The sequence below is a fragment of the Dipodomys ordii genome, unplaced genomic scaffold, assembly GCF_000151885.1.
Source record: "Dipodomys ordii isolate 6190 unplaced genomic scaffold, Dord_2.0 Scaffold42, whole genome shotgun sequence".
Lineage (NCBI taxonomy): Eukaryota > Metazoa > Chordata > Mammalia > Rodentia > Heteromyidae > Dipodomys > Dipodomys ordii.
In genome coordinates this window covers 7,126,820-7,151,710 of record NW_012267258.1, presented here as the reverse complement: position 1 = coordinate 7,151,710, position 24,891 = coordinate 7,126,820, and the positions used below count along the sequence as shown (strand labels likewise).

Genomic DNA, 24,891 nt, shown 5'->3' with positions numbered 1-24,891 from the left:
AATGTTATAACCAAATGTAAAAACATTACATTCAATAAAGAACCCAAAGTTGAGTGCTGGTGGCTCACTCCTGTAATCCTAGCTACTCGGGAGGCTAAGATCTGAGGATCGTGGTTCAAAGTCAGCTGGGCAGGAAAGTCCGTGAGACTCTTATCTCCAATAAACCACCAGAAAACCAGAAGTGGTGCTGTGGCTCAAGAGGTAGAGTGCTCGCCTTGAGCTGAAGAGCTGAGGGACAGCGCCCAGGCCCAGAGTTCAAGCCCTATGACTGACTCTTCCCCCGCAAAAAAGCCCAAAAAGAACCATCATATGTGCAAACAAGTTTCTCATAATGCAATTGAAATGGGGAAGGCAACATAGAGGCCTTGTATAACTGTTGCTCCCTGGGCAGTGCTCAGCCCATCAGAAAGGGTCTTAGGTAAGAATGGCTCTGATCATTTCAAAACAGATTCTTTTCTGATCTGGAACTGAAGTAGGAAGGTCTGGGAATGACTTCAGGATTTCATTTGGATATTGAATGTCGTAATAAAAGAGGAGCTATAAAACAATAATTGATGGGGTTTTTATTTTGCTTGTTTTGTAGTTGCACTGGGCTTTGAACTCCAGCCCCCTGCCTTCCCGCTAACTGCTAGGCCACACCTGCAGCCTTGTCTTCTGCTAGTAAATTTTGAGAGTCTCCAAAGGCTTAAGTTTAAAGCCCCAGTATCATCCATAAATGAAGAGATAGATGGAAATCAACAGTTGCAGATTGTTTTTGCAACGGAAATGTAATACGAACTTGCATTGTCCCAAGCACTGTTTTTGATTAATTTGTATATTATCGTTATTAACATTACAGCCATCCTTGATTACAGGTATTATCATTGTTACTTTACACTATAATTATTTCTCACTTATAATAAGAAAACAAAATCAGCAAGGTTAAACATCTTAGGCCGGGATTGCCCAGCTCCTGAAAGCTGAGATTCAAAGCTGACTTCCAGTCCTATGCTCTGTTTTTTTTTGGGGGGGGGGGGGGGGCGGGTTGGGGAGGGCAGGACTTGGACACTATTCCAGGGCTTTGTTGCTCAAGGCTAGCATTCTACCATTGGAGCCACAGCTCTGCTTCTAGCATTTTTGTTGGCTCATTGGAACTAAGAGTCTTATGGGCCAGGCGTTGGTGGCTCACGCCTATAATCCTAGCTACTCAGGAGGCTAAGATCTGAGGATCAGGGTTTAAACTCAGCCTGGGCAGGAAAGTCTTTGAGACTCTTATCTCCAATGAACCACCAGAAAACCAGAAGTGGTGCTGTGACTCAAGTGATAGAGCTCTCACCTCGAGCTGAAGAGCTGAGGTACAGCGCCCAGGCCCAGAGTTCAAGCCCCACTACCAACAAAAAAGAATCTCATGGACTTTCTTGCCTAGGCTGGCTTCAAACTAGGATCCTCAGATCTCAGCCTCCTGTGGAGCTAGGATTACAGGTGTGAAACATAAGCACTCAGTTCCTATACTCTTTTATTTGTACTAGTGGGTTCCAATAAAACCTTATTTACAAAACAAGCAACAATGAACTTGGGCCTTGGTTTAAAATCTGCCAATTCTGGTGTTAGAGGATTAAACTAATCCAATTTTATTTAGAAAACTCTGACAAGGCCAAGAAAAAAAATCATATGTCTTTACATTTTAAACAGTTTTTACAATGTTCAATATCTTGGTTTTTGTCTGTACATTCAATTGTATGAAGTGATACTTAAGAGTTAATTGGCTTATGTTAAATGAAATGATCATTTCTAAGGACAAAGGTCCAAATTGTCAGATTAGCAAAATGTTAGAAAGCACTTCAGAGGCAGTTTGAGTGCACAAAATGTTTATAAGAACAAGAATGAAGCCTACTATAGTCAATCTAGGAGTATTTAACAACACCCAGTATCAGAAAAATACAAAGATGACAAAAAGTGAAAAATGGAACAAATTTCAGAGTTAAGTTTATTTTGCTGAAGTGTTATGTGGTTATTTGTTAAAATTCAGGGCCTAGGTGCTGTCCCTTAGCTTTTCCACTGAAGGCTAGCACTCTACCACTTGAGCCACAGCTCCACTTTCAGCTTTTGGCTGGTTAGCTGGAGTTAAGAGTCTCCTGGACATTTCTGCTCAGGCTGGCTTTAAACCTTGATCCTCCGAGCTCAGCCTCCTGAGTAACTAGGATTACAGGTGTGAGCCTTACTCTCCAAATGACTCATTGCCCATGATAAATAGATACTAATTTGTGCAATGATAGGTGTTCCTTTCATCTGAACTCTGTCTTTTCCCTTTTCAAAGCATTGGGAGAAGTTATTTCTCATCTGAGAGTTCTTGGTGTGTATTCCTTTTCAGACCCTTATAAATCTACTTAAAAGCAAAATTCTTGGCTAACATTTCTGTTAAGTTCCCAGGTAGTGCATAATACGTTTGTAAGAACTTGAATGATAAATCTTGCTATTTTTCTAGCACTAGATCTTAAGTATTTTATCAATGTTACCAAATTGAGTCATGGTTTAAAGTCAGGTTTTTGTTTGCAGAACTCAGAGCCAGGGTATTATCCCTTAGCTTTTACGCTTTTCACTCAAGGCTGATGCTCTACCATTTGAGCCACACCTCCTCTTTTGGCGTTTTATTGATTAATTGGAGATAAGACTATCACAGAGATTTCTGCATGGGCTTCAAGCCATGATCCTCAGATCTCAGCATCCTGAGTAGATAGGATTACAGACTGAGCCACTGGAGATTTTTCTCTTCTTCAAAATGGCCATATGTAATGGGAAGTGAGGCACTGTGATTTGAACTCAAGACCTCACTCTTAGTAGACCACGTTCTACCTACCTGAGCCTTGCCACCAGCTCTTTTTGCCGTGGCAATTAAAGAATAATATGGCAAATCACCATTTATGTTGACTTTTTTAAAATTACTTTATGCCCAATGCTGTCACTTCACATCATAACACACAAGCTCTCTTATTTGAGGATCTAACCATTACTTAACCACATTTGCTCACAATTTTGCCTTGGTCATCTGTTTTAAACCTGTAGGATTCAATTTTGTCTTTGGCATTATTTCCGTTCTTAGGGCAACTTACAAATCTGTCCACATTCTTTATTTGGTGAGGCAAAAAGACAACACAGAAAAGGAAGCTGCTGAAATCATGCAAAAGCTAAACTCTTCTTCTACGTAGGTCACTGCTTTTGATATGATGGGATATCTACTTCTAGTTCAGACTTTCTAGAAGGACCCACTCGCAGAAATATTCTACTCTCAATCGTAATATTCCTTACTAATGTTTGGATCATTTTAACTGATCAAGTCCAGAATGAGAATGGCTCTTCAATATTATAAATTACGTGAATGTTCCTGAAATGAAATAGAAATCCCACTTGGGGTCCAATCGTCTTTCTTTAATATTGGAACTCAATGTCCCCAAAGATTGTTGTCTGGTTTTTTTTTTCTAGTAGCTAGCATATGGCACAATATGAATAGGTAATATGTATCCATGGCTTTGGGGAGAGTCAATAAATGTACTTTCATACAAGATCAAAGATTTACACAAACTGATGGGAAGCCAGGATGTTTTGTTGTTTTTGTTGTTTCATGCTCTTTCTTTGTTTGTAATTTATGCTAGTACTGGATTTTAAACTCAGGGCTTTATCTATTGCTTGGCTTCAGGTTGGTGAGCTACACCTCTACTTTCAGCTTTTTGCTGGTTAGTTGGAGATAAGAGTCTCATGGACTTTTCTGCCTGGGCTGGCCTCGAATCATAGTTCTCAAGATTGCAACCTCCTGCATAGCTAGGATTACAAGCATGAGCCACCAGTGCCCAGCTGAGAAACCAACTTTTTAAAAAGGGAAAATATGGTAATAAACACAATGTATGAAAAGATTTTATTGCAGTATTTAAAATATTTATATTTATGTTAAATTTGTTTTAAATTTTATTTTACAAATTAATTTTCAGCCTATTTACCAGGCTGCCTTGTGTCTTTCCCCATTTCGAGAAGATAACTTGTTCCTATAGATGTTTTTAGTCCACTTGGCAAAGTCAAAACAAAAAAAAAGACAGTTTCTTTTGGGGCTTGATTATTTGTTTTCATATGCCAGTGTCTGGGCTTGAATTCAGGGCCTTGTGTTCTCAGTTGGTTTTTATGCTCTACCACTTGAGTCACAGCTCCACTTCTGGCTTTTGCTGGTTAATTGGAGATAAGAGTCTCACAGACTTTCCTACCCCAGTCTGGCTTTGAACCAGGATCCTCAGATCTCAACTTCCTGAGAATCTAGGATTATAGGTGTGCAATTGTTTTTTGCTTATAATTTAAAAAAAATGAACATTCCTGCCACTTCAGAAAAATGTACAGCTGAACAGTAACTCTTTCACAAGCCAAGGTTAGTGTTTATATTATCTGAAAAAGAGTAGCAGCTTCTACACAGTGGAAGTAAAAATACAAAAACACACACTAGTCAATAGTTAAATGTTTAATAAGAGAAGTTAACGGTTTGTTATTTAAGCAAAATAGCACCCATGGAAAGGAAGCATTCATTACAATACAAGATCTGTTTGATGACTTAAAACATTTTAAGTATGGATACAAGGAAACAAAATAGAACATTCATACATATTATGCAAAGCACATAGCCAGAGCACATCATTAATAAACATGAGTTAAAATACAATCATTTCACATTGAACAATCACAGAAAGATAAAGCAGTCATTAAATTAACAGATATAGGTTACATTTTTAAAAAATAATTAATATTCTTATTATTTTTAAGTAGTTGATTTCTTTCTTTGTTATTACAGAATGAGACTCCTCTCTTAGGGAGTGTTATTTATGCCTTTTTTTCTAATGGTACTTGAAATGATTTTGAACTTCTTATGTTTCTCTTAAAAGGAAAAGAGATTTCATGTCACTCATTCAAAAATGCTCAGATATAAATCGATTCACTTTCTAACTTAATATACAGGATCAGTTGAAATTAAAGTCATCCATGAAAGAATATTTTGATCTAATTATTTGATGAGGAGTATTCTGAAATATGACTAAAATGTAGCAACACTGAAAGAGACAAGACAAGATACTGGCTTTGATAACAAAACTTCAGATCCCTTAAAGCCTTTTAATATAAAAGGATGATTGGACAAATAAATATTCTTCATATAATTAAAATAATCCAGACACTCTCGTGATATATATATATATGTACTTTACACGTATAAAAATGTAAATAAATAAGTTGGTAAAAATTCTGATATAAACATTGTTATTTAAAGAACAACTTCATTATTATCAATTTATCAAAATAGAATAAGAAAAATATTACAGTTCTTTCCTAGTGCAAAGTCAGAATTATTCAATGGACTACTTTTTTGGAAATAGACAAGTAGCAGACATTGAAGAATTCTATACTTTTGTCTTACTATTTGTGTAATCTGTACTTATTGTTATTTTCTTGATCTTGTGTGTGTGAAGTTGAAAACATTAGCTGTGCCCAGCACTTTAATAAACATTCAAGTTTTTCACTTACACCACCATTTACACACACACACACACACACACACAACACTCCCCCCCAAAAAATCTCCAGCACAATTCAGATATATTGGAATACAGAATTAGATATATTCCAATCCAATATATAAATATCAGATGATACCATAATAGATATAAATCTTAAAATGTAAAATATCAATTGAAAGCTCAACAGCATCGACCTAAAACTGACTCAAAAATATAAGTAGAAATTGTCAATATCTTTATGCAAGATTTTATGTTGTACATTAAAACGCATTATATTGTTCATAGATTAGGGAACTGACAAAAATTTGTAAGATGATACTCAGCAGTAAATGATTTCAGGCTTTGTGTGTCTTCTGGTCTCTCCTATAAGTCACACACTCTGCTGCCAAAGTGAAAACCAGCACCCAGAGAAAATGATCAAGTAAGGCTGCTGTGTTCAAGAAGACACAATGACAGAAGCATTAAGCATTTAGTGTTCTGGATTTGGATCCAGGGTTATAGTTTGCTGACCCCAGCAAGAGAGAGCCAATGGCTCAGGCCTGTAATCCTAGCTACTCAGAAAACTGAGATATGAGGATCCCAGTTCAAAGCTAGCACAAGCAGAAAAGTCTGTGAGATTCTTATCTCCAATTAACCAGCAAGAAACTGGAAGTGGAGATGTGGCTCAAGTGGTAGAGCACCAGCCTTCAGGAAAAAGCTAAGGGACAAAGCCCAAGCCCTGAGTTCAAGCCTTACTGCCAGCGCGCACACACACACACACACACACACACACACACACACACAGAATACAAACCCAAAACACTTTCTAGTTACTCCCATACCAACCACAAAGCAGAAGACATAAGTTAAATGTTGAATACCTTGTGAATTGAAGTCACAAGTCACAAAACAATATAAGAAAATATAACCTTTGTGCTCAGAAACCAACGCCAGTAGAGTTTATTCTACAATGAATTGGTGGTTAGGATTCTGTTTCTCTCACTGCTGGGAAGAAGGGGAAAGGGGCAACAAAAAGCTCTTCTTGAGAGCTAGGTTTACAAACTACAGCAAATAAATTAAATAAATAAATAAAATATGTCACCAAGATAAGGTTGACAAGTGATTTCTAATCTAAGATGGCTAACAGAAAATAGTAACCTTTCATGTTAAGTTCCTGTATTTGATCTACATGGAATGAATCCCCTAAAGGTAAAAAAAAATATTTCTTCAGCTCTATAGCACACTGCCTAAGATGTCATAGCTGGGCAGAAAATGTTTTTAAAATAATTAGGCGAGGGCAGAATTTAGGCTTTTATTAGTTCCCATAAAAGTATGATCCTCTGAAACAATAATTTTACTTTAAACAATCCCTAATAAATTTAAAATACTTTATTGTCTCATATCCACAAGCACACTTTGAATACAAAGATAATTCCAGCCTGAATGAGAACTTCACTCCTATTCTAAATAAAGCCTGGCTCAAATAGGAGTACAGAGTTCACAGAAGAGGTTTGCCTTGAGAACCATGAGTACAGACAACAAGGTCTGGATATAACACTAAAGGCCAGGTGCTGGTGGCTCACATCTGTAATCCTAGCCACTCAGGAGGCTGACATCTAAAGAATCAGTTCAAAGCCAGCCCAGGCAGAAAAATCTGTGAGGCTTTATTGGTGACTTAATGTGTCTTATCTCCAGTTAACCAGCAAAAAGCTGGAAGTGGAGGTGTGGCTCAAGTGGTAGATTGCCAGCCTTGAGTGAAAAAGCTCACTGGCTCTGAGTTCAAGTCCTAAAACCAGTATACACACACACACACACACACACACACACACAACACACACACACAACAAATACTGAAATTTTTCCAAAATATAAATGGCTTAACTTTAGAGTTTAATCAGTTTTTCACCAAGAGGTTCTTGGTTGCTCATGCTGTTAAAATAAAAAAATAATCAAAAGGAAAAAAAGTAATCAAAATACTAATTTCCTATATTTATGTATTAATTATTCTTCAAAACCTGCATATTTGAAGTATACCAAAGAAAATAATGAACCATTCATGAACAATACTTATAACTTTTGTTTATGGCTCCAAGAAATTAGCTGAGTAGAAAACTGAAATATCCCTAAATCACAGGAACTCCACACAGTGGAAAAATATGAATATTCATATAAATTATTATATACATCATACTTCTCCAAGATGTATGTCACAAAGTGTAAACAATTTATGTGTGTAAATCTCTCTCTCATTTCTTCAATATAACTATTTTCACATTGCTAAACAAGGTAAGTTTCCTCCAAATAAAAGCAAGTCTTAGCACAAGGTTATTTGGTTTTTGCATCGGTTACAAAACATTAACAGACAGAGGCAAAACACAGACTTCATGCCCCATTGTTACACGTGAGATGTTAATATTATATCAATAGGAACACATGTCTGGTTATTAGAAGGCAAGCCAAAGATGTAACAAGGAAAACATGTCCAGTCAAACAGCACTATTGTTTGAAGTTCACAAATGAAAAATAAATACATATAAAAGACTTTATATATATTACAGTACTTGGGATTGAGTAGATTCTTCGTCACACTAAAATTTAATAACATTAGATAAGGCCACAGGGCTCTGTTAGTTTGTTGTTTTTTTTAAATCGGAGGAGATGTAGAGTGTGTGGGTTTCGTGAGTTATGAAGAGAAGAAGTGAAAATGAAAGGAGTATGATTTTTTTTAAAGCAAAATAGAAAAGATTAAGAATGTTTTCATACCATCTCCCATGGTCCCCGATTCCATGCTGCCCCCTCTGGGCAGGCATGGGTATGACACTGTGCCACGCTGGGAGGCTTGTTTTGGAGTTCACAGTTGTGCTCTGGTAACACTTGGCCATCAGGAAATTGACAGATGACGAATCTTGATCTGATCCCACCCCCACATGTTTGTGAACACTGAAAAGAAGAACAGGAACATCCAAATCCATGTTTGAACAGAACTAGGAGCAGTGGATCGTAAAGCTTAGTTTTCCTTTTTAATAGCCCATATTTCTTCCTGTATTAAAAATGGAAGTCAATGTTTTAATTTGATCATGAAAAAAATCGGACCCAATGTTGGGAATTAGGATGATACAATATTTGAGGAAGGTGTTGATGATAATGTTAGCAGATACAATGTATGCTATCTAATCCATGGACTATTCAGGAACCATCAAAACTAATAAAGGTAGATCAAACTTTATAAACATGGAAGGATGTTCAGCATACATTATAGGGAAATAGCTGATGGCAAATACATGTGTGTACAGGCATTCCATGTGTATGTATGCACATTTCTGTGTGGATATGTGTCTTGCATTCTGCGTGTGTGTTTCTGTAACTCTCATGCAACAAACTATCAGCAGGCAATATGTCAACATGCAAAAATGCTGTATTTATGTTTTTCATATGATTTGAATTTTCAACATGAATGCATGTAACATTGTAGAAAGAATAAAATTAATTTTGGAAAATTGTTAAAATCTACTTCTAAAAACTGTATTTGATGTTTATTACCATCTGCCAAACAGGTGTAACCTTAAAAAAAAAAAGATTCTTAAATTCTCTATGAAGAAAAACTATCGGTTAAAACTCATTAAGTGTAAACATTTGGCTACTTAAATTAGATGGATTTAATTTATTCAGGCAAAACTAACAGGCATCTGTATTTCAAACTCTTTCTCATCTAGAATAGAGGTGGGAGTTGGGGGTTGGGGTATCTAGCTTATCATCCTAGAACTCAGGAGGCTAAGATCTGAGAATCAAGGTTCAAAGCCAGCGATAGTGGACAAATCTGAGAGTCTTATCTCCAAGGAGCCAGTACAAAGCCAGAAGTGGAGCTGTGGCCCAAATGGTAGAGTATTTTCCTTGAGCAAACAACCACAACTCTGGGACAGCACCCAGGTCTTGAGTTCAAGCCCCAGGACAAGCACACACACACACACACACACACACACACACACACACACACGTCCCCACCTCCCCAGAACAATTTTAATCATTGAAGCAATAGAATCTTCAATATAGGCGTGGTAATGTAAGATCATGCCAAAGCTAATGGTATAGAATAACCTCTACAATTGTAGGGTGTGAATTCCTCAGCTTACCTCTCCCCAGTTTCCATAGTTCCAGCGTGGACAGGGTCCTGACTCGCAGTGCTGGGACTCTGGAGGCCTGGAAGCCGGGTCACAGTAGCTGGCACTTTGTCCGTTTTCATCCTGGCAGACCACCGCCCTCTGCTGGATACCCCCAGCACAGCTGCTGGAGCACTGGCAGGACCAAGCAGAGAAGAGCACATAGACACTGATGCACAGAACCTTACTGTACATGGAATCTGCTTCTGACTTAACTGAAAGCAAACTCAACATTAAAATCTCCCTCCTTGGGATCCCACGGTGAACCAAGAAAGCTTGTCAGAGTCCTTTGAAGGCCAGGAGGCAGGTGACTCATGTCTTTAATCCTAACTCCTCAGGAAGCTGAGATCTGAGGATCACGGTTAAAAACCGTCTCAGAGGGCAGTAAAGTCCATAAGATTCTTATTTCCAATTAACCACCAAAAAGCTAGCAGTGGAGCTGTGGTTCAGGTGGTAGAGTGCCAACCATGAGTAAAAATGATAAAGAACAATGCCTATATCTGAGTTCAAGCTCCACAAAAGAGACAAAACAAAACAAAACAAAAAAAGCAAAGAATGGGGTGACATTGTCCAAAGAGAAATGTACTCATTAATTGACTTAAGAAATAATAAACCCTCTGCACAATACCTTAATAATAACTATAAAATTCTATTTTTTGCAAAAAGCAAAACACTTTAGAATCTTAGGGCTTTGGGCTTCATTAGACTTTATTGGTGAAAACGTTAGATCTTTTGAATTTTCCTGTTATATAAACAGGAACTAACGTTTTTATCTGGATATTTTGCTTTGAATGAGTAATGTCAGGTAAAATAAGAACTACAATTACAATTCATAGGATTATAGTACTATGGTTTTCCACACCAGCTCTTATTTTTTTGGGGGGGGTCCAGTCGTGGGGCCTGAACTCTGGGCCTGGGCACTGTCCCTCTCAGCTCAAGGCTAGCACTCTACAACTTGAGCCACAGCACCACTTCTGGCTTTTTTCTTCTTGCTTATGTGGTGCTGAGGAATCAAACCCAGGGCCTCAGGCATGCAAGGCAAGCACTCTACCACTGAGCCACCTTCCCAGCCCCCTTATTTTTTTTTAATCTTATGGTAATTTCGTTTTGTTTGCACACATCTGAGGTCACAGCCTTAGAGTATTTTTTTTCCTTTTGCTTTCATGATAACGAGCTATAACCAGATTGTTTTTGAGCGCATTCCTCTATAGTCATAACATCACATCACTACATAATTCAATAAGAACTCTGGAGACTTGTAACCTGCATCAAAAAGATGCTTAATTCTTTCAAGATTGTGAACTATCGATTATCAGATAAGCTGAGCATTAAAAGCATTTGGTGTCATGATATATATAGATATATCTATATATATACACACACATGTACATATGTATCTCAGTTAAAGGGCTAGCATCTAACACACTGACAGAGTTAACACAATAATAAAGAGTGCTTACAGATCCCCAGGGTCCTGTTCTCCACTGGTTTCCTCTGATGGATGAAGGAGGATGTTTGTCCACTTCCGGTTTGTGACTGAATGGGAAATTCCTGCCTTGGAAATGGCTCTGGACGGGTGGACAGACAGCCAGGACGCACGCTTGCTGGGTGGCCGGACGGGTTTCAGGGTCACAGTAGTTCTCATCAATGGCTTGGTGAGAGTTGACACATACAACCTGTCGAGTTGCTTTTCCTTGGCCGCAGGAAGCTGAACACTAGTCAGAAATGGAGCCAACGTTTACAACCTGGGTCTCTAGGCTTCCCACATTTTGTCTCAACTATGCAATGGTCTCTGGGAAGATACTCCCTTCCTATTTCCTCCACAGAATACTCACAGGAGACCAGATGCCTGCCCGCCATTCTCCACAGGGGCTGAAGCAGACCTCAATCTCTGCAGGCCGGGGCAGGTGGGCGCAGGCAGATTCCTCTGCTCTCTCGTCTTTAGCATCACGACAGCTTACATAGCGGGCCCGCTTCCCTCTCCCACAAGACACAGAACACTAAGAGAAGAAGACAATAGTATCGAGGCATGCTATGATGGCTCTAACCCACTGGCTCACCGAGAGCTGTTGCTCTGTCTCCAAACCATCTCACTTCCTGAGAAAACATCAACTGTATAGAGTATCACGGGGCATCGTCTCTAAGATGGGACAGCAGAATTTCACAGCTTAAATCACAGCTTTCACACACCAAGCTAGGCACCACCGGTGGCTCACACCAGTCATCCAAGCCACTCAGGAGACTGAGATCTGAGAATTGAGGTTTGAAGCCTGTCCTGCGCAGGGAAGTCCATGAGATTCTTAACTCCAATTAATCAGCAAAAACAAACAAACAAACAAAGAAACCAGAAGTGGGGGTGTGGCTCCAATGATGGAGCACTGGCCTTGAGTAATAAAAAAAAAGCTCAGGGACAGCACCCAGGCTGTGAGTTCAAACCGCAGTATTGGCACTAAATAAATAAATAAAAATAAAAAGATTTCACAAATTAGATATGATCATTAAGTGAATATAATGATTTGAAATAATATGGCAGAGGGCTGGGAAGGTGGCTCAGTGGTAGAGCGCTTGCCTTGCATGCATGAGGCCCTGGGTTCGATTCCTCAGGACCACATAAGCAAAAAGAAAAAAGCCGGAAGTGGTGCTGTGGCTCAAGTGGTAGAATGCTAGCCTTGAGCTGAAGAGCTGAGGGACAGCGCCCAGGCCCAGAGTTCAGGCCCCACAACTGGACCCAAAAAAAAAAAAAAAAAGAAAGAAATAATACGGCAGAATTGAAGACACCAAAAGATTCCACATAAAGGAATCTTAAGATCTCATGAAAAATATAAACAATATAAGGTTTATTTTATATCTTTAAATAGTTTATAAGTATAACGCATCTTGACTGACTTCACCACTTACATTGTTCGCTGCTCCATCTGTCCCAATCTTACTCATCCTCTCAGAAATTTAACCTTTTTAAGTAGTTGTACAAAGGAGTTTAGGTAGTTGTACAAAGGAGTTGCCACTTAACAAAGCAGGTTGTGAATATGGCACATTTCAACCAAGGTCACCCCTCCCTCCCCAACCCCCCTCCTTCCCTCCCTCTTCTTAAATTTTGAAATCTCGGCTGCATTCTCCTCACTTCTACTCTCTCATTCATTCACCCTCCCCTTGACACCACCCCATCCCTTTCAAAAAAATTAATCTTGAAAGGCATAAGTAATAAGAGTATACAGGATCCCATAATTAAAATACAAGATGAAAGCAAATTACATAGTCCAGATACATTAAAGTGTTCAGAAAAGGCACACAAAAATGCTTGCAGATTAAACGAAGGTTGATAAATGCCTGATGACCACATCTGCTTCTCATAACAGCCGGGGACATAAGGATAATTATTATCCTCATTTTGTAGATTAGAAAAATAGCCCCTGAAGACTTCAAATTTCCTGCTCCGAGACAGGGGCCATGGTAAGCCAGCACCATGTCTTAGCTATTAAGTGACTTGATTCTAAGCCCTGGGCTTCTTCCTTACCATCAAAATCCCCAGGAATGAACAACACCAACACTAACTCAGCAAATCTGCACCAACCCCGTGTGCTGCGATCTAGTAAATCAATTCACTCACTGCTGTCCAGGAGCCGTGCCGCCATTGCGCTCCCTTCCTCAGGAGAGTAGCTGGTAACGAAGTGGCCGCAGCTTTGGGGAGAACTGGGCAAGATGGAAGCATACAGTCCTGTTCACAAAGAGAAGCAGACTTGATCAAAGGCCATTCATTGACTCACTCTGATTTGTGTTAAGTCTGATTCTTCTTTCCTTTCTTACATACCTGATCCAACACCACTGCATGCTATACTATAACCAGATGATTTTTGAAGGTCCTTATTTTCAAATGCACCAAGTAAGCTGGGCACTGGTAGCTCACCCCTGTAATCCTACTTACTCACTAGGCTGAGATCCCTTAGACAGAAAAGTCCACAAAACTCATTGCCAATGAATAAGCAAAAACCTGGTCTAGAGGCATGGCTCAGGTGGTAAGGGTGCTGGCTGACAGCAAGCAAGCTGGATAAAATTGTGAGGTCCTGAGTTCAAGCCCAAGTACCAGCCAAAAAGAATAAAAGCACAAAGTACTCTCAGATTGTAGACCTGTATAGTAAGATTCTCAGTCTTAATATTTGGATCATTCTTTGTCACCATTAAGGTAAAATCCTTCAAAGATGCTATCCTGAAGGCATACAGAACTCTACCTGGAAAAGCACAGCACATTTCAAACACATACATGTCAAACAGTCTAAAGAATGATACTAAAGAAGTTAAATGAGTAACCAATAGGAGATAATGGTTTCAGAATAAAGCTATAAAACTGGCCAGGTTCTGGTAGCTCATGCCCATAATCCTAGCATCTCAGGAGGCTGAGATCTCATAATCAAGGTTTGAAGCCAACTCAGGCAGATATATTTGAGAAACTCTTATCTCCAATGAACCAGCAAAATGCCAGAAGTGAAGCTGTGGCTCAAGTAGCAACCAGCATCCTTGAGCAATAAATACAAGGAAGAACTCAATTCCAACACATACACATACGTACACACACACACACACACACACACACACACACACACACACTAAGAAAGTTATAAAACTGTCAAAATCAAGAGAGAGAAATTCTTCCACATACATTTGTAAGACATAAATTTAAGTAGAAAAAAATAGAGAGAAAATAACTTGAGCTAAGTGCCGGGGGCTCACACCTGTCATCCTAGCTACTCAAGAGACTAAAATGTAAGGATCGAGGTTCAAAGCCAGCCTAGGCAGGAAAGTCTGTGAGACTTTTATCTCCAATTAACCACCAGAAAACCGGAAGTGATGCTGTGACTCAAGTAGTAAGCACTAGCCTTGAGCTGAAGAGCTGAGGGACAGCGCCCAGGCAGAGAGTTCAAGCACCACAACCAAAAAAAAAGAGAGAGAGAGAGAGAGAAAGAAAAGAACTTGAACACATCAATAATTCACCAGTTACATAAATACCTTTGTTTATAACCTACAGAAAAGATTTCTTGCTGGGCACAAGATTATGGGGTCATGCCTGTAATCCTAGCCACTCAGGAAGCTGAGGTCTGAGGATCATGGTTCAAAGCCCATCTGGGCAGGAAAGTCCATGAAACTCTTATCTCCAATTAACTACCCCCCAAAAACCACAAGTAGAGGTGTGGCTCAAATGGAAGAGCATTAGCCTTGAGCCAAAGAGGTTCAGGGACAGCGCCCAGGCCCTGAGTTCAAGCTCCAGGACTGGCACCAAAGACAAAAATAAAAACAGTTCCCTTACCTGCTTGTCAGTGGGGCGGCTGGCAGCAGGGCACTCTCTACCATCCAACTCCAATGGTCCACCAACACATTTAACAGCCCGAATCTGATAGCCATGTCCACATGTGGCTGTGCACTGAAAGGGAAAATGAGGAGACATCAAACCATTGTGTTTCAAAGCGCCAATGAATGCCCATTTCCTTAGTGGGTGCAGAACTAATCATATATTTTCAGGGGGTCATTTTATTAGCTCTTTTGAATTTAGCGGGGACACCACGGAGGTTTGAACTTAGGAGACTTGTGCTTGCTTGGCAGGCACTCTGCCACTGAACCAAATTTCCAGCCCTCTTTGCTTTAGATGTCTTTTGAATGGGGTCTATTTATGCTTGCTGCGTGACTGAAATAAGTCATGTACCACCACACCCAGCCAGCTTTCTATTGGTTGAGGTGAGAGGTCTTGCCAAGTTTATGTCTCTCAATTTTTGCCTCCTAAGTATTCTTCCATACATAGATGTGAGATACCACATCCAGCTTGTATGAACCCTCTGTACAAGGTTCAAGACTTAAAATTAGAAAATTAAATCAATATGCTTATGTATTCAAAGTTGTTAAATCGATATTGTATACACATGGAAGTTAACAAAAATGTGTTCATAGATTTTCTTAAGTTATCACATAAATATAAAGAGAGGCTTGAAATTGTAGAGACATGCTCAATATAACTTAGGGAGACAAAATACTGTTCAAATCTATTTGATATCTAATTTAATATTTTAAGTAAATTTCAGATGAGCTCCTCTCCTGTCCTGTAATCCTAGCTATTCAGGAGGCGGAAATCTGAAGATCAGGGTTTGAAGTCAGTCCAGGCAAGAAAGTCCATGAAACTCTTAATCTCCAATTAACTACCCCAAACTGGAAAAGTGGAGCTGCAGCTCAAGTGATAGAGCCCCATCCTTGGGCAAAAAGGCTAAGGGACAGCACCCAGGCCATAAGTTCAAGCCCTAGCTCTGACTCACATACACATGTACATTTCAAGAGAACAAATAACCAGGTGCATATAGTTATTAAAGAAATGAGAGAAGATTTCCTGAGACTCGGGCAAGCTCTGACTGGTAGACAGCTTGGCACCTGATCCAACCTGACCCTCATTCACCTTGCACTGAGCCTGGCTGGCAAAACTTCTAACCAATGGACACCACTCTAAACACAATAAAGGTCCTAAGCAATAAAGGTACACAGAAATCAACACAAAGCCAGGCCCCAGTGGCTCACACCTGTCATCCTAGCAACTCAGGAGGCTGAGATCTGAAGATCACAGTTTAAAGCCAGCCTGGGCAGATAAATCCAAGAGCTTCTTCTCTCCAATGAACCAGCAAGAAGCCCAGGTGTGGCTCAAGTAATAGAGTGCTAGCCTATAGCAGAGGTCAAGTGAGAGTTTGAGGCTCGGAGTTCAAGCCCCAAGACTGGCAACCACACACACACACACACACACGCACGGCCAAGTTTCCTTCACACCACGTGATAACCGTTCTCAGGCTCCTTGGTGTACTGTTACCTCACTCCACTCACTCGTTGCCCATCCGGGGCAGGAAACCTCATTGCAGCGTTCCACCGTCACCCGGGCAAGCTGCTGACATTCTTTCTCAGCAAGATGGCGGCCAAAGTTATTGACACAGTAAGCGTCTCGGGTCCTCTGCCCTCCTCCACAGCTTCGAGAACACTGATTGAAGACGAAGGAGAAATAAAGCAGTGAACTTTTGGAAACAGAAACAAAAAAAATCAAATGTTGAATAGAACCATCAATAGTTCATTAGAATTTAAGAAGGAACAACTTTCCTTCTTTCCCTCTCTGTGTCTCTCTATGTCTCTCTGTGGGTCTGTCTCTGTCTCTGTGTGTGTGTGTCTCTCTTTTTTTCTTCTTTTGGTTGTGGGGCTTGAACTCTGGACTTGGATGCCTTTTCTTCTTGATACTGGTACTGGGACTTGAACTCAGGGCCTGGGCACTATCCTTGAGCTTTTAATCTCAAGGCTTGCTCTACCACTTGTGCCACAGCTCCAATTCTGGCTTATGGATGGTTTGTTGGAGATAAGAGTCTCATGGACTTTCCTGCCCAGGTTGGCTGTGAACGGCGATCCTCACATCTCAGTCTCCTGAGTATCTGGGATTCTCGACATGAGCCACACCAGATTGCGGTGATTTCTCTTGAGCCACATTCAGTACTGTACCTGGGACCATTCTGAATAATGCCACCTTATCACACCGCAGTCGCCCCGACACGGCTCACGGAGAGGAGGTTTCAGCTGGTCTCTGCAGTGCTGGTCATCCACAGGGGCCGTCTGTCCTTTGTGGATGGAGTACTTCATGCAGCGGATGTCCAAGGACCGAGAGCCAGGACCGCAGGCAGATGAGCAGTGGCTTCTGCCCACAATATGCCACCTGGGAAGAGAGATGACAGGATGCCTAAGGGGCTAGGCTGAGCTACTCCAGCCTAAAAGCAGACTCAGAGACTCATGCACGCGACTCAATTCAACCAAGCCCTAAGAATGACTGCAGGAGCCACCTGAACGTATTCCATGAGCCCCTGAATTAGGATGTACTCTCGCTTAAATTTTAAGTGTATACACATAAAAATAAGGTCCATACAAATGGAGAGAGGAAGGATGGCCAAATGCAGTCAGAATACTCAATGCGCACGTGTGAAAATGGGAGCAATGGAGGAGAAGGATGGGAGGGGTGACAGGGACCAATATGCACTCATGAACAGACGTGGAACTGATGGCCCTGTCTACAACTACTTAAAAATTAAAAATAATACAAAATGTAGAGAAAAAGGAAGTCCATAAAGATTGACTTACAAGGGTATACACATGTATTTTGGGGAGGGGTGAAGGAGAAAGAGACAGACAGACAGAGACAGAGAGAGACAGAGACAGAGAGAGAGAGAGAGAGAGAGAGAGAGAGAGAGTGTGTGTGTGTGTGTGTGTGTGTGTGTGGCCAGGGGAAAGGGATTTTCAGAGATTTTTTTTTTCAAAATAAAATCTTAGTTATGGCCCAGTGCCAGTGACTCACACTTATAATCCCAACTACTCAGGAGGCTGAGACCCAAGGATCATGGTTCACCAGGCCCAATGCACAAAAAAGAAAAACCTTGGAAGACAGGTGGTTGTCCTCAGCATTGGTCATTACCAGTCACCAAACCAAACACAACCAAGGGACCAAATGGGTCAGAGGCCAGACACAGAGGCTCACGTGACTCAGCTGAGATTGGAGGATTGAGATTTGAAGCCAGCCCCCAGCAGGAAAGTCTATGAGAATGTTATCTCCATTAACTAGCAAAAAGCTGGAAGTGGCGTTGTGGCTCAAATAGTAGCGTGCTAGCCTGAAGCACAAAAGCTCAGAGACAGTGCCTAGGTCCTTAGATAAGACTGACTCACACACACACACACACACACACACACACACACACACACACACACACACACACGAGTTCCTAGGCTTCAGTACTAATTATTGAGCATAAAATGTTATCATGGCAGGGTGCTAGTAAGTATGGCACTGTGTTCAATATTTGACATCTGATCTCACTTATTAGTTTAGCTGCACTGTACACAATCACACCACGCATCATTGCTCCTTTACCTCAGTTCACAGTCTGTGTTGCATTCTTCAGTCACGAACTCAGGGAGCAGCAAGTGGTCGCAGCGCTGATCGGGCACAACCATGCGATCGCTCTGACGGATGCAGACAACTTTCCTTCTACGAAGACCTTGGCAAAGTCAAACCAAAAAGTTACAAAGATGGAAGAAATATTGCCACCAGTGGGTGTCTCGTTGTTATTTAAATCTGCCATAACCTGCCTACAAGGATTCACCTAGGAAAGAGACAATTGGCAATACCACTTCGTGGAGATGCTAGAATGCAACTCAAGAATTCATTTTTTTATAAGGAAGGAAGCTGAATCTTGGATGACTGAAGAGTTTAATTAATGAAGAGACAAAAAAAATTGGAAGTTTGGTTAAGTGGAGATTAGAGTCTCATGAACTTTCCTGTCTGGACTGATTTCAAACCACGGTCCTCAGATCTCAGCCTCTTGAGTAGCTAGGATGACAGGCATGAGCCACCAGAGCCCGGCTGTTTTTCTTTTTTTTGTCTGTCCCATAGATTTCCCAATGGTGCCATTTTCTTCCCTGTTCCTTTGAGTTAGTTATGCCATTTGTACAAATATCCTTTCTTTGGGGCAATGGTGCTAGGATTTGAACTCAGGTCCTGGCACTTACTAGGTTAGTGCTCTACCACTTGAACCACAGCCTCCTCTCTTTTTTGCTTTAGTTCACTTTTCAGCAACGGTCTTATTTTTGCCTGGAGTCAGCGTCAGACTGCCATCCTCCTATCTACACCTCCCATGGAGCTGGGATTACAGGTAGGTACCACCATGCCTGGCTTGTTCTTTGATACAAAATCTTACCTAGGCTGGCACAAATATATTTTATCACAGTCAGAAAAGAGGTGGGGTGAGGTAAAGAAAGGCAGATTGAGATTCCATAGGGACCCAAAAGATTCTAGCCTAAGCTGTCCAACTTGGAGCTACTAGGTTTATTACCCAGGTACCTTGACACATTTTGCTGCAGTCTTCCCATGGTCCTTGTGGGTTCCACTTAAACAAGTCACTCTTCTCTTCCACAGGAATGTTGAAGGAGTAGTGGACATTCGGGTTGTATAAATCACCAACACATAACACCTCAATAAAAAAGAGCACAAGTAACATACAATTCATTTTCAACTACTCTTTCTTGCTTTCTTGCTTTCTTTCTTTCTGGCACTTACCTTGCATTTCTCAGCAGGTGCTCTACCATCTGAGCCATACCTCTAGCCCTGCATTTTGCTAGTTAATTAGAGATGGAGTCTCTTGGAATTTTTCTGCCCAGGGTTGGCTTTTGAACTAGGATCTTCCCTTAGGATTGCAGATATGAGCCTCTAGCGCTAAATATTTCCTTAATGTATCATTTTTATATTTAACGATAAATATTAACCATGCAACCAGTTTAGTTCTTCTATTAAGGTTAAAGCTAAGCTTTATGAAGTCCAAGTTTTATCACTACCTTTTTTTTTTTTTTTTGTATTATTATTCTCTTTCTTTTTTTCTTTCATGGTATCAGTCTCCAGGCTTGAATTCAGGGCCTGGGCACTGTTCCTGAGCTTCTTTTGCTCAAGGCTAGCACTCTACCACTTGAGCCACAGTGCCACATCCAGCCTTTTCTGTGTATGTGGTACAGAGGAATCAAACCCAGGGCTTCATCCATGCTAGGCAAACACTCTACCACTAAGCCACATTTCCAGCCCTATCACGACTTACTAAAGCTAAGTCTTATTAGTACTGAAAATCCTTTTACCTGCAGCACAAGTTCCTCCTCCAGTCGGTCAGTGCTATTAATTCTCTCGACTGAGTGGTTTGACCCGCTGTACTCAAAAATAGCCCCTTGTATGTTGATTTCTTTCTTTGACATGCTTACAACAAAATTTCCATTCAACAGGAAATTCCCTTGAGAGTCAGATAAGGCTAGAAAAGAAGAATACATGGTTCATGAAATTGCAAAGCCAGACAACAGGCAACAGTACCGAAAATACTTTTCTAGCTTTTTTTTATTTTTGAGGGGTGAGGTGTCTGGTGGTAGTGGGATTTGAACTCAGGACCTTGCCCCTGGCTCAGCTTGCTCAGCTGACACTTGCTACTTAAGCCGTGTAATCAGCTCAGCTTTTTGTTGCTGAATTGGAGATGAAGTCTCATAATCTTTTCTTCCTCTAGCTAGCCTCGAACCCTCATCCTCCAGATCTAAGCCTCCCAAGTAGCTGGGATTACAAACCTGGGCCCTGGATACCCGATACTACATTAACTTTTTAAATTCAGGACTTAAGGAATGTGAGTTAATACTCAGGGAGCTGAATTGATTTCACTTCTCCTGTAGTATCAAATCTGTAAGTGGGGAAACTTGACCACATCAGCCCACGGTATGACAATATCTCACCCTATACTCCCCTATCCAAACTGCATATCTGTCCCAAAAAGCAGGTGCTTCATAAGAGGCTGACAGTAAGTAGCAATTCAGAGAGAAATCACAGTCCCAGCAGAGAGATAATACACATCAATGTCAGGGTCAGTATTCGAAACGACTATGAAATGATTATACCACTCTATATAAATGGTCAGGCATGTGTGTGTGTGTGTGTGTGTGTGTGTGAGAGAGAGAGAGAGAGAGAGAGAGAGAGAAAGACAGAGAGAGAGAGCGCAAAAGCTAGTGTGTGTCCTGGGGCTTGAACTTAGGGCCTGTCTTTTAGTTCTTTTACTCAATCCTAGCATTCTACCATTGAACCACAGCTCCACTTCCAGCTTTTTTGTGGGTAGTTTATCAGAGAGAAGAGTCCCATTAACTTTCCTGCTCGGGCTGGCTTCCAACTCGATCCTCAGATCTCAGTCTCCTAAGTAGCTAGAATGACAGTTGTGAACCCCACAAGTGGTCTGCTATTGATGTGTTTTGCATAACAGTCAGGTGACCTTAGCTAGCATGATTGTTCCAGGGACTCTGGAAGCTTTCAAGAATGTCCATCCACCACAGACCTCTATGAACTTGCACACACTTCATACATTGGTGGCTTCTTACTAAAAATGTTTACCAAGGTAGTTGTCATCTTCTGATCTTCCAGAATAGCTGTACTGGAGAATTTTAATGTTTGTTGCTCCTATGGGAATCTTGACAACAACATTATAACCTGCAATAGAATTAGAGATGTGTTAGATTTCACAGAACGCACATGTCAAAGGGGTGATCACTGCTGAATCACTGCGAAATATGAATGGCACCATCAGACTTAATTCCATTTTACCTTTCTAAAGGAAACCATGGCGGAATGGTGGTTTCCTTTCTATTAGTCCCTCAACAAATGACAGCAGACTAAGAAAAACTAGCCACTAGTCTACAAATAAAGATTGTAATTCTTTTTTTTTTATTTTGGTACTCAGGGCTGTTCCTTAGTTTTTATGCTCAAGGCTACAGCCATGCTACCTGAGCCCACATCTCCACTTTGACTTTTGTCTGGTTAACTAGAGATAAAAGTGTTATAGATTCTTCCTGACAAAGCTGGTTTTGAACCACAATCCTCAGATCGCAACTTCCTGAGTAGCTAGGATGCCAGGCATGAGCTACTGGTCCCCAGCCATAGACATTTCTTGATGGTATTGTGACAGTGGGTACATTCAAATCTCTCTCAAGACAGGAAGTAAAGTATGAATAACCAGCAAAATAAAGGAGGCACAATGGGTGTGATTCATGAGTGAGGATGACCAAGATGCAGGCCTTGCTGGGAGCCAAGTGTTCATTCATGTATCAGACTTTGCCCCGGCCCATTCATCACCTTCCCTGGACAAACCGTCCATTCCTGAGGCTGCTTCACTCAGCTTTGAACAAGGGCCAGTATCAATATTCACATAAAAATCCAGGCAGATGGAAACATCTCAATCTCTTTGCAAGGAAGTAGACATTTCATGGAAGCCTAGATTATGATCATGATGTCAGATGACCTTGAATGGTTTTGGAGCAGCCTTCCATGTCTTTCAAGGTAATGCATCTAGCTGTCAGGCAATGAGTTTGATCATTTTGCTTAAGTTACCAGTCTCCAAGACTAGTTTTAATTCTCCAAGATGAAATATTCCCATTTACTATGGCCTTTGCTGTCACACTTCTGCAAAAAATGCAAGCCTAACAGATTGCACAAAGTGATTAATAAAGGTGACCACCAGGGGGCAGAAATGAAACAAATGTTCTCATCTTTTCCTTCCTTCCCTCCTTTCTTCCTTCCTTTTCACTTACAGATTTATCAATTCACAGTGCAGATTTTTCAAGGTTAATCACATTAACCTTGTCCCAGAAAAGAATACTTTCCAATAAATATAGACCACATCCTATAACCAGTGATTATAGGATATAAGATATCAGATGTGCAAAGTATTCACAAAATAATGTGAAGCAGTAATTACAAAAAAGTATAGTTTAATCATCTAGAAGTACAATCCGTAAGTACACCCAGCACAGCAAATATATACAAATATAAAATACATAAAAATATGCATTTGTGGGCTGGGCACCAGTGGCTCACACCTGTAATTCTAGCTGTTCAGGAGGTTGAGATCAGAGGATCATGGTTCAAAGCTAGCTTGGGTAAGGAAGTCCATGAGATCTTATCTCAATAAATTACAAAAAAGGGAAAGAAAGCTGAAAGTAGAACTGTGGTGGTTCAAATGGTAGAGAGCTAGCCTTGAGTAAAAAGCTCAGGGACAGTGCCCAGACCATGAGTTCAAGCCACAGGACCAGCAATAAATAAATGAATAAATAAATAAATTTATTGTAGCTTATTTTATACCTCGTTAGCTAACTAACAATAACTCAACATGTCTGAATATACGTGAACATGATTTAATGTAGAAAACCTGGAAAACACTTTTTTTTGAAAAGAGAAGTTTTAAAGACCTTCCACTTATTATTATAAAAAGAAAAAAGTTTTCCCAGGAAATTTTTGAATAAAAAATACCTTAGATGCTCTCCTAACAATATTGAATAACAATAAAAATACAGCCAGATCAGATGCTAGTGACTTGTGCTGTAATCCTAGCTACTCAGGAGGCTGAGATGTGCAGATCACAGTTCCATGCTAACCCAGGCAGGAAAGTCCATGAGACTCTGATCTCCAAATAACCACCAAAAGCCAGAAGGAAAGGTATGGCTCATTTGGTAGTGTGCTTTCCTAAAGTGAAAAAAGCTAAGTGAGAGTAAGAGACCAGCCCTGAGTTCAAGCTCCAATATTGTACCAGCATACACCTGCGTGCATGCGCGTGCACACACACACAGACACACAGACACAGACACACACACACACACACACACACACACACACACACACGGAGGAAAATAGAACTAAGCACACAGCTTACCATATCGAGCACTGCTGTTGAAGACTCCGGTCACTGTCTTGCACGAAGAGTCATCTCCACCACACACACCACACTTATCTCTCTTGGCCTTGGAGTTTAACACATGGTCACAGCCAGCAGGCTTTAAAAACACAATGATTATAACCCAGATTATAAAAATGACTAATTATAAACATTGTGCTTGAAGTGTCCAAAGTCCACTTCACAAAATGTTCTTGGCATGAACAGATTTTGTTCAACATGACTTTTCAAAGAATCTGCTGATCTCGCGGAATATCTTTATTTGGACACATATGTTCACACAGTCTAAAACCAGTTTTTCTCAAAACATCAGTTCCACACTCTTGTATCACTCCACCTGAAGCAGCACTTACAAAGACAGATTTCCAGCTTTTCTAGATTGATATTTTCCAGAGGGAAAGTCCAGAGACCCACATGCCCTCACAGAGGACGAGTCCTACACCTGTGATCATTTGAAAACAATTTTTTAAAGAAATGTAAATCAGTAAAACTATGAATGTATCATAAAGATTTCCTACATGATTTAACTTTTCTAAATCATCATCTTAGAGCTCTAGGAGTAAACCCAATTTCAAATGACCATTTAGAAAAAAGAATTGGCCTGGCACTGGTGGTTCATGAATGTAATCCAGGTTATTCAGGAGACTGAAATCTGAGGATCACAGTTCTAAGCCAACCCAGGCAGGAGAGCCTATACCATTCTTATCACCAATAAACCACACAGAAAAATCTGGAAATGACACTGTGGCTCCATTGGTAGCGCACTCACCTTGAGCAAAAGAATCTCAGGGAGAGAGCCCAGGCCCTGAGTTCAAGCCTCAGGATCAGCATACAGAAAGAAAAAGGAAGAGAGAGAGAGAGAGAGAGAGAGAAGGAAGGAAGGGAGGGAGGGAGGGAGGGAGGGAGGGAGGAAGAAAGACAAAGAGAAAGGGAAAGACAAAGAGAATGAGAGTG

At 40.6% G+C, this 24,891-nt stretch overlaps 1 protein-coding gene across 1 annotated transcript in view; it reads right to left on the bottom strand.

The window, feature by feature from the left end:
• Window positions 1-24,891, bottom strand: part of Adamts20 (ADAM metallopeptidase with thrombospondin type 1 motif, 20) — a 108,433-nt gene that overhangs the window by 33,039 nt on the left and 50,503 nt on the right. Inside the window, exons 15-27 of the mRNA XM_013018720.1 lie at window positions 23,917-24,037; window positions 21,606-21,701; window positions 20,327-20,493; window positions 19,545-19,674; window positions 18,576-18,702; window positions 17,162-17,372; window positions 16,491-16,655; window positions 14,958-15,071; window positions 13,266-13,373; window positions 11,494-11,658; window positions 11,119-11,373; window positions 9,632-9,793; window positions 8,265-8,441 (exon numbers count right to left, since the gene is read on the bottom strand). Coding sequence (XP_012874174.1) covers window positions 8,265-8,441; window positions 9,632-9,793; window positions 11,119-11,373; window positions 11,494-11,658; window positions 13,266-13,373; window positions 14,958-15,071; window positions 16,491-16,655; window positions 17,162-17,372; window positions 18,576-18,702; window positions 19,545-19,674; window positions 20,327-20,493; window positions 21,606-21,701; window positions 23,917-24,037 — 1,998 coding nt within the window. The remainder of the gene's footprint in view (window positions 1-8,264; window positions 8,442-9,631; window positions 9,794-11,118; window positions 11,374-11,493; window positions 11,659-13,265; window positions 13,374-14,957; window positions 15,072-16,490; window positions 16,656-17,161; window positions 17,373-18,575; window positions 18,703-19,544; window positions 19,675-20,326; window positions 20,494-21,605; window positions 21,702-23,916; window positions 24,038-24,891) is intronic.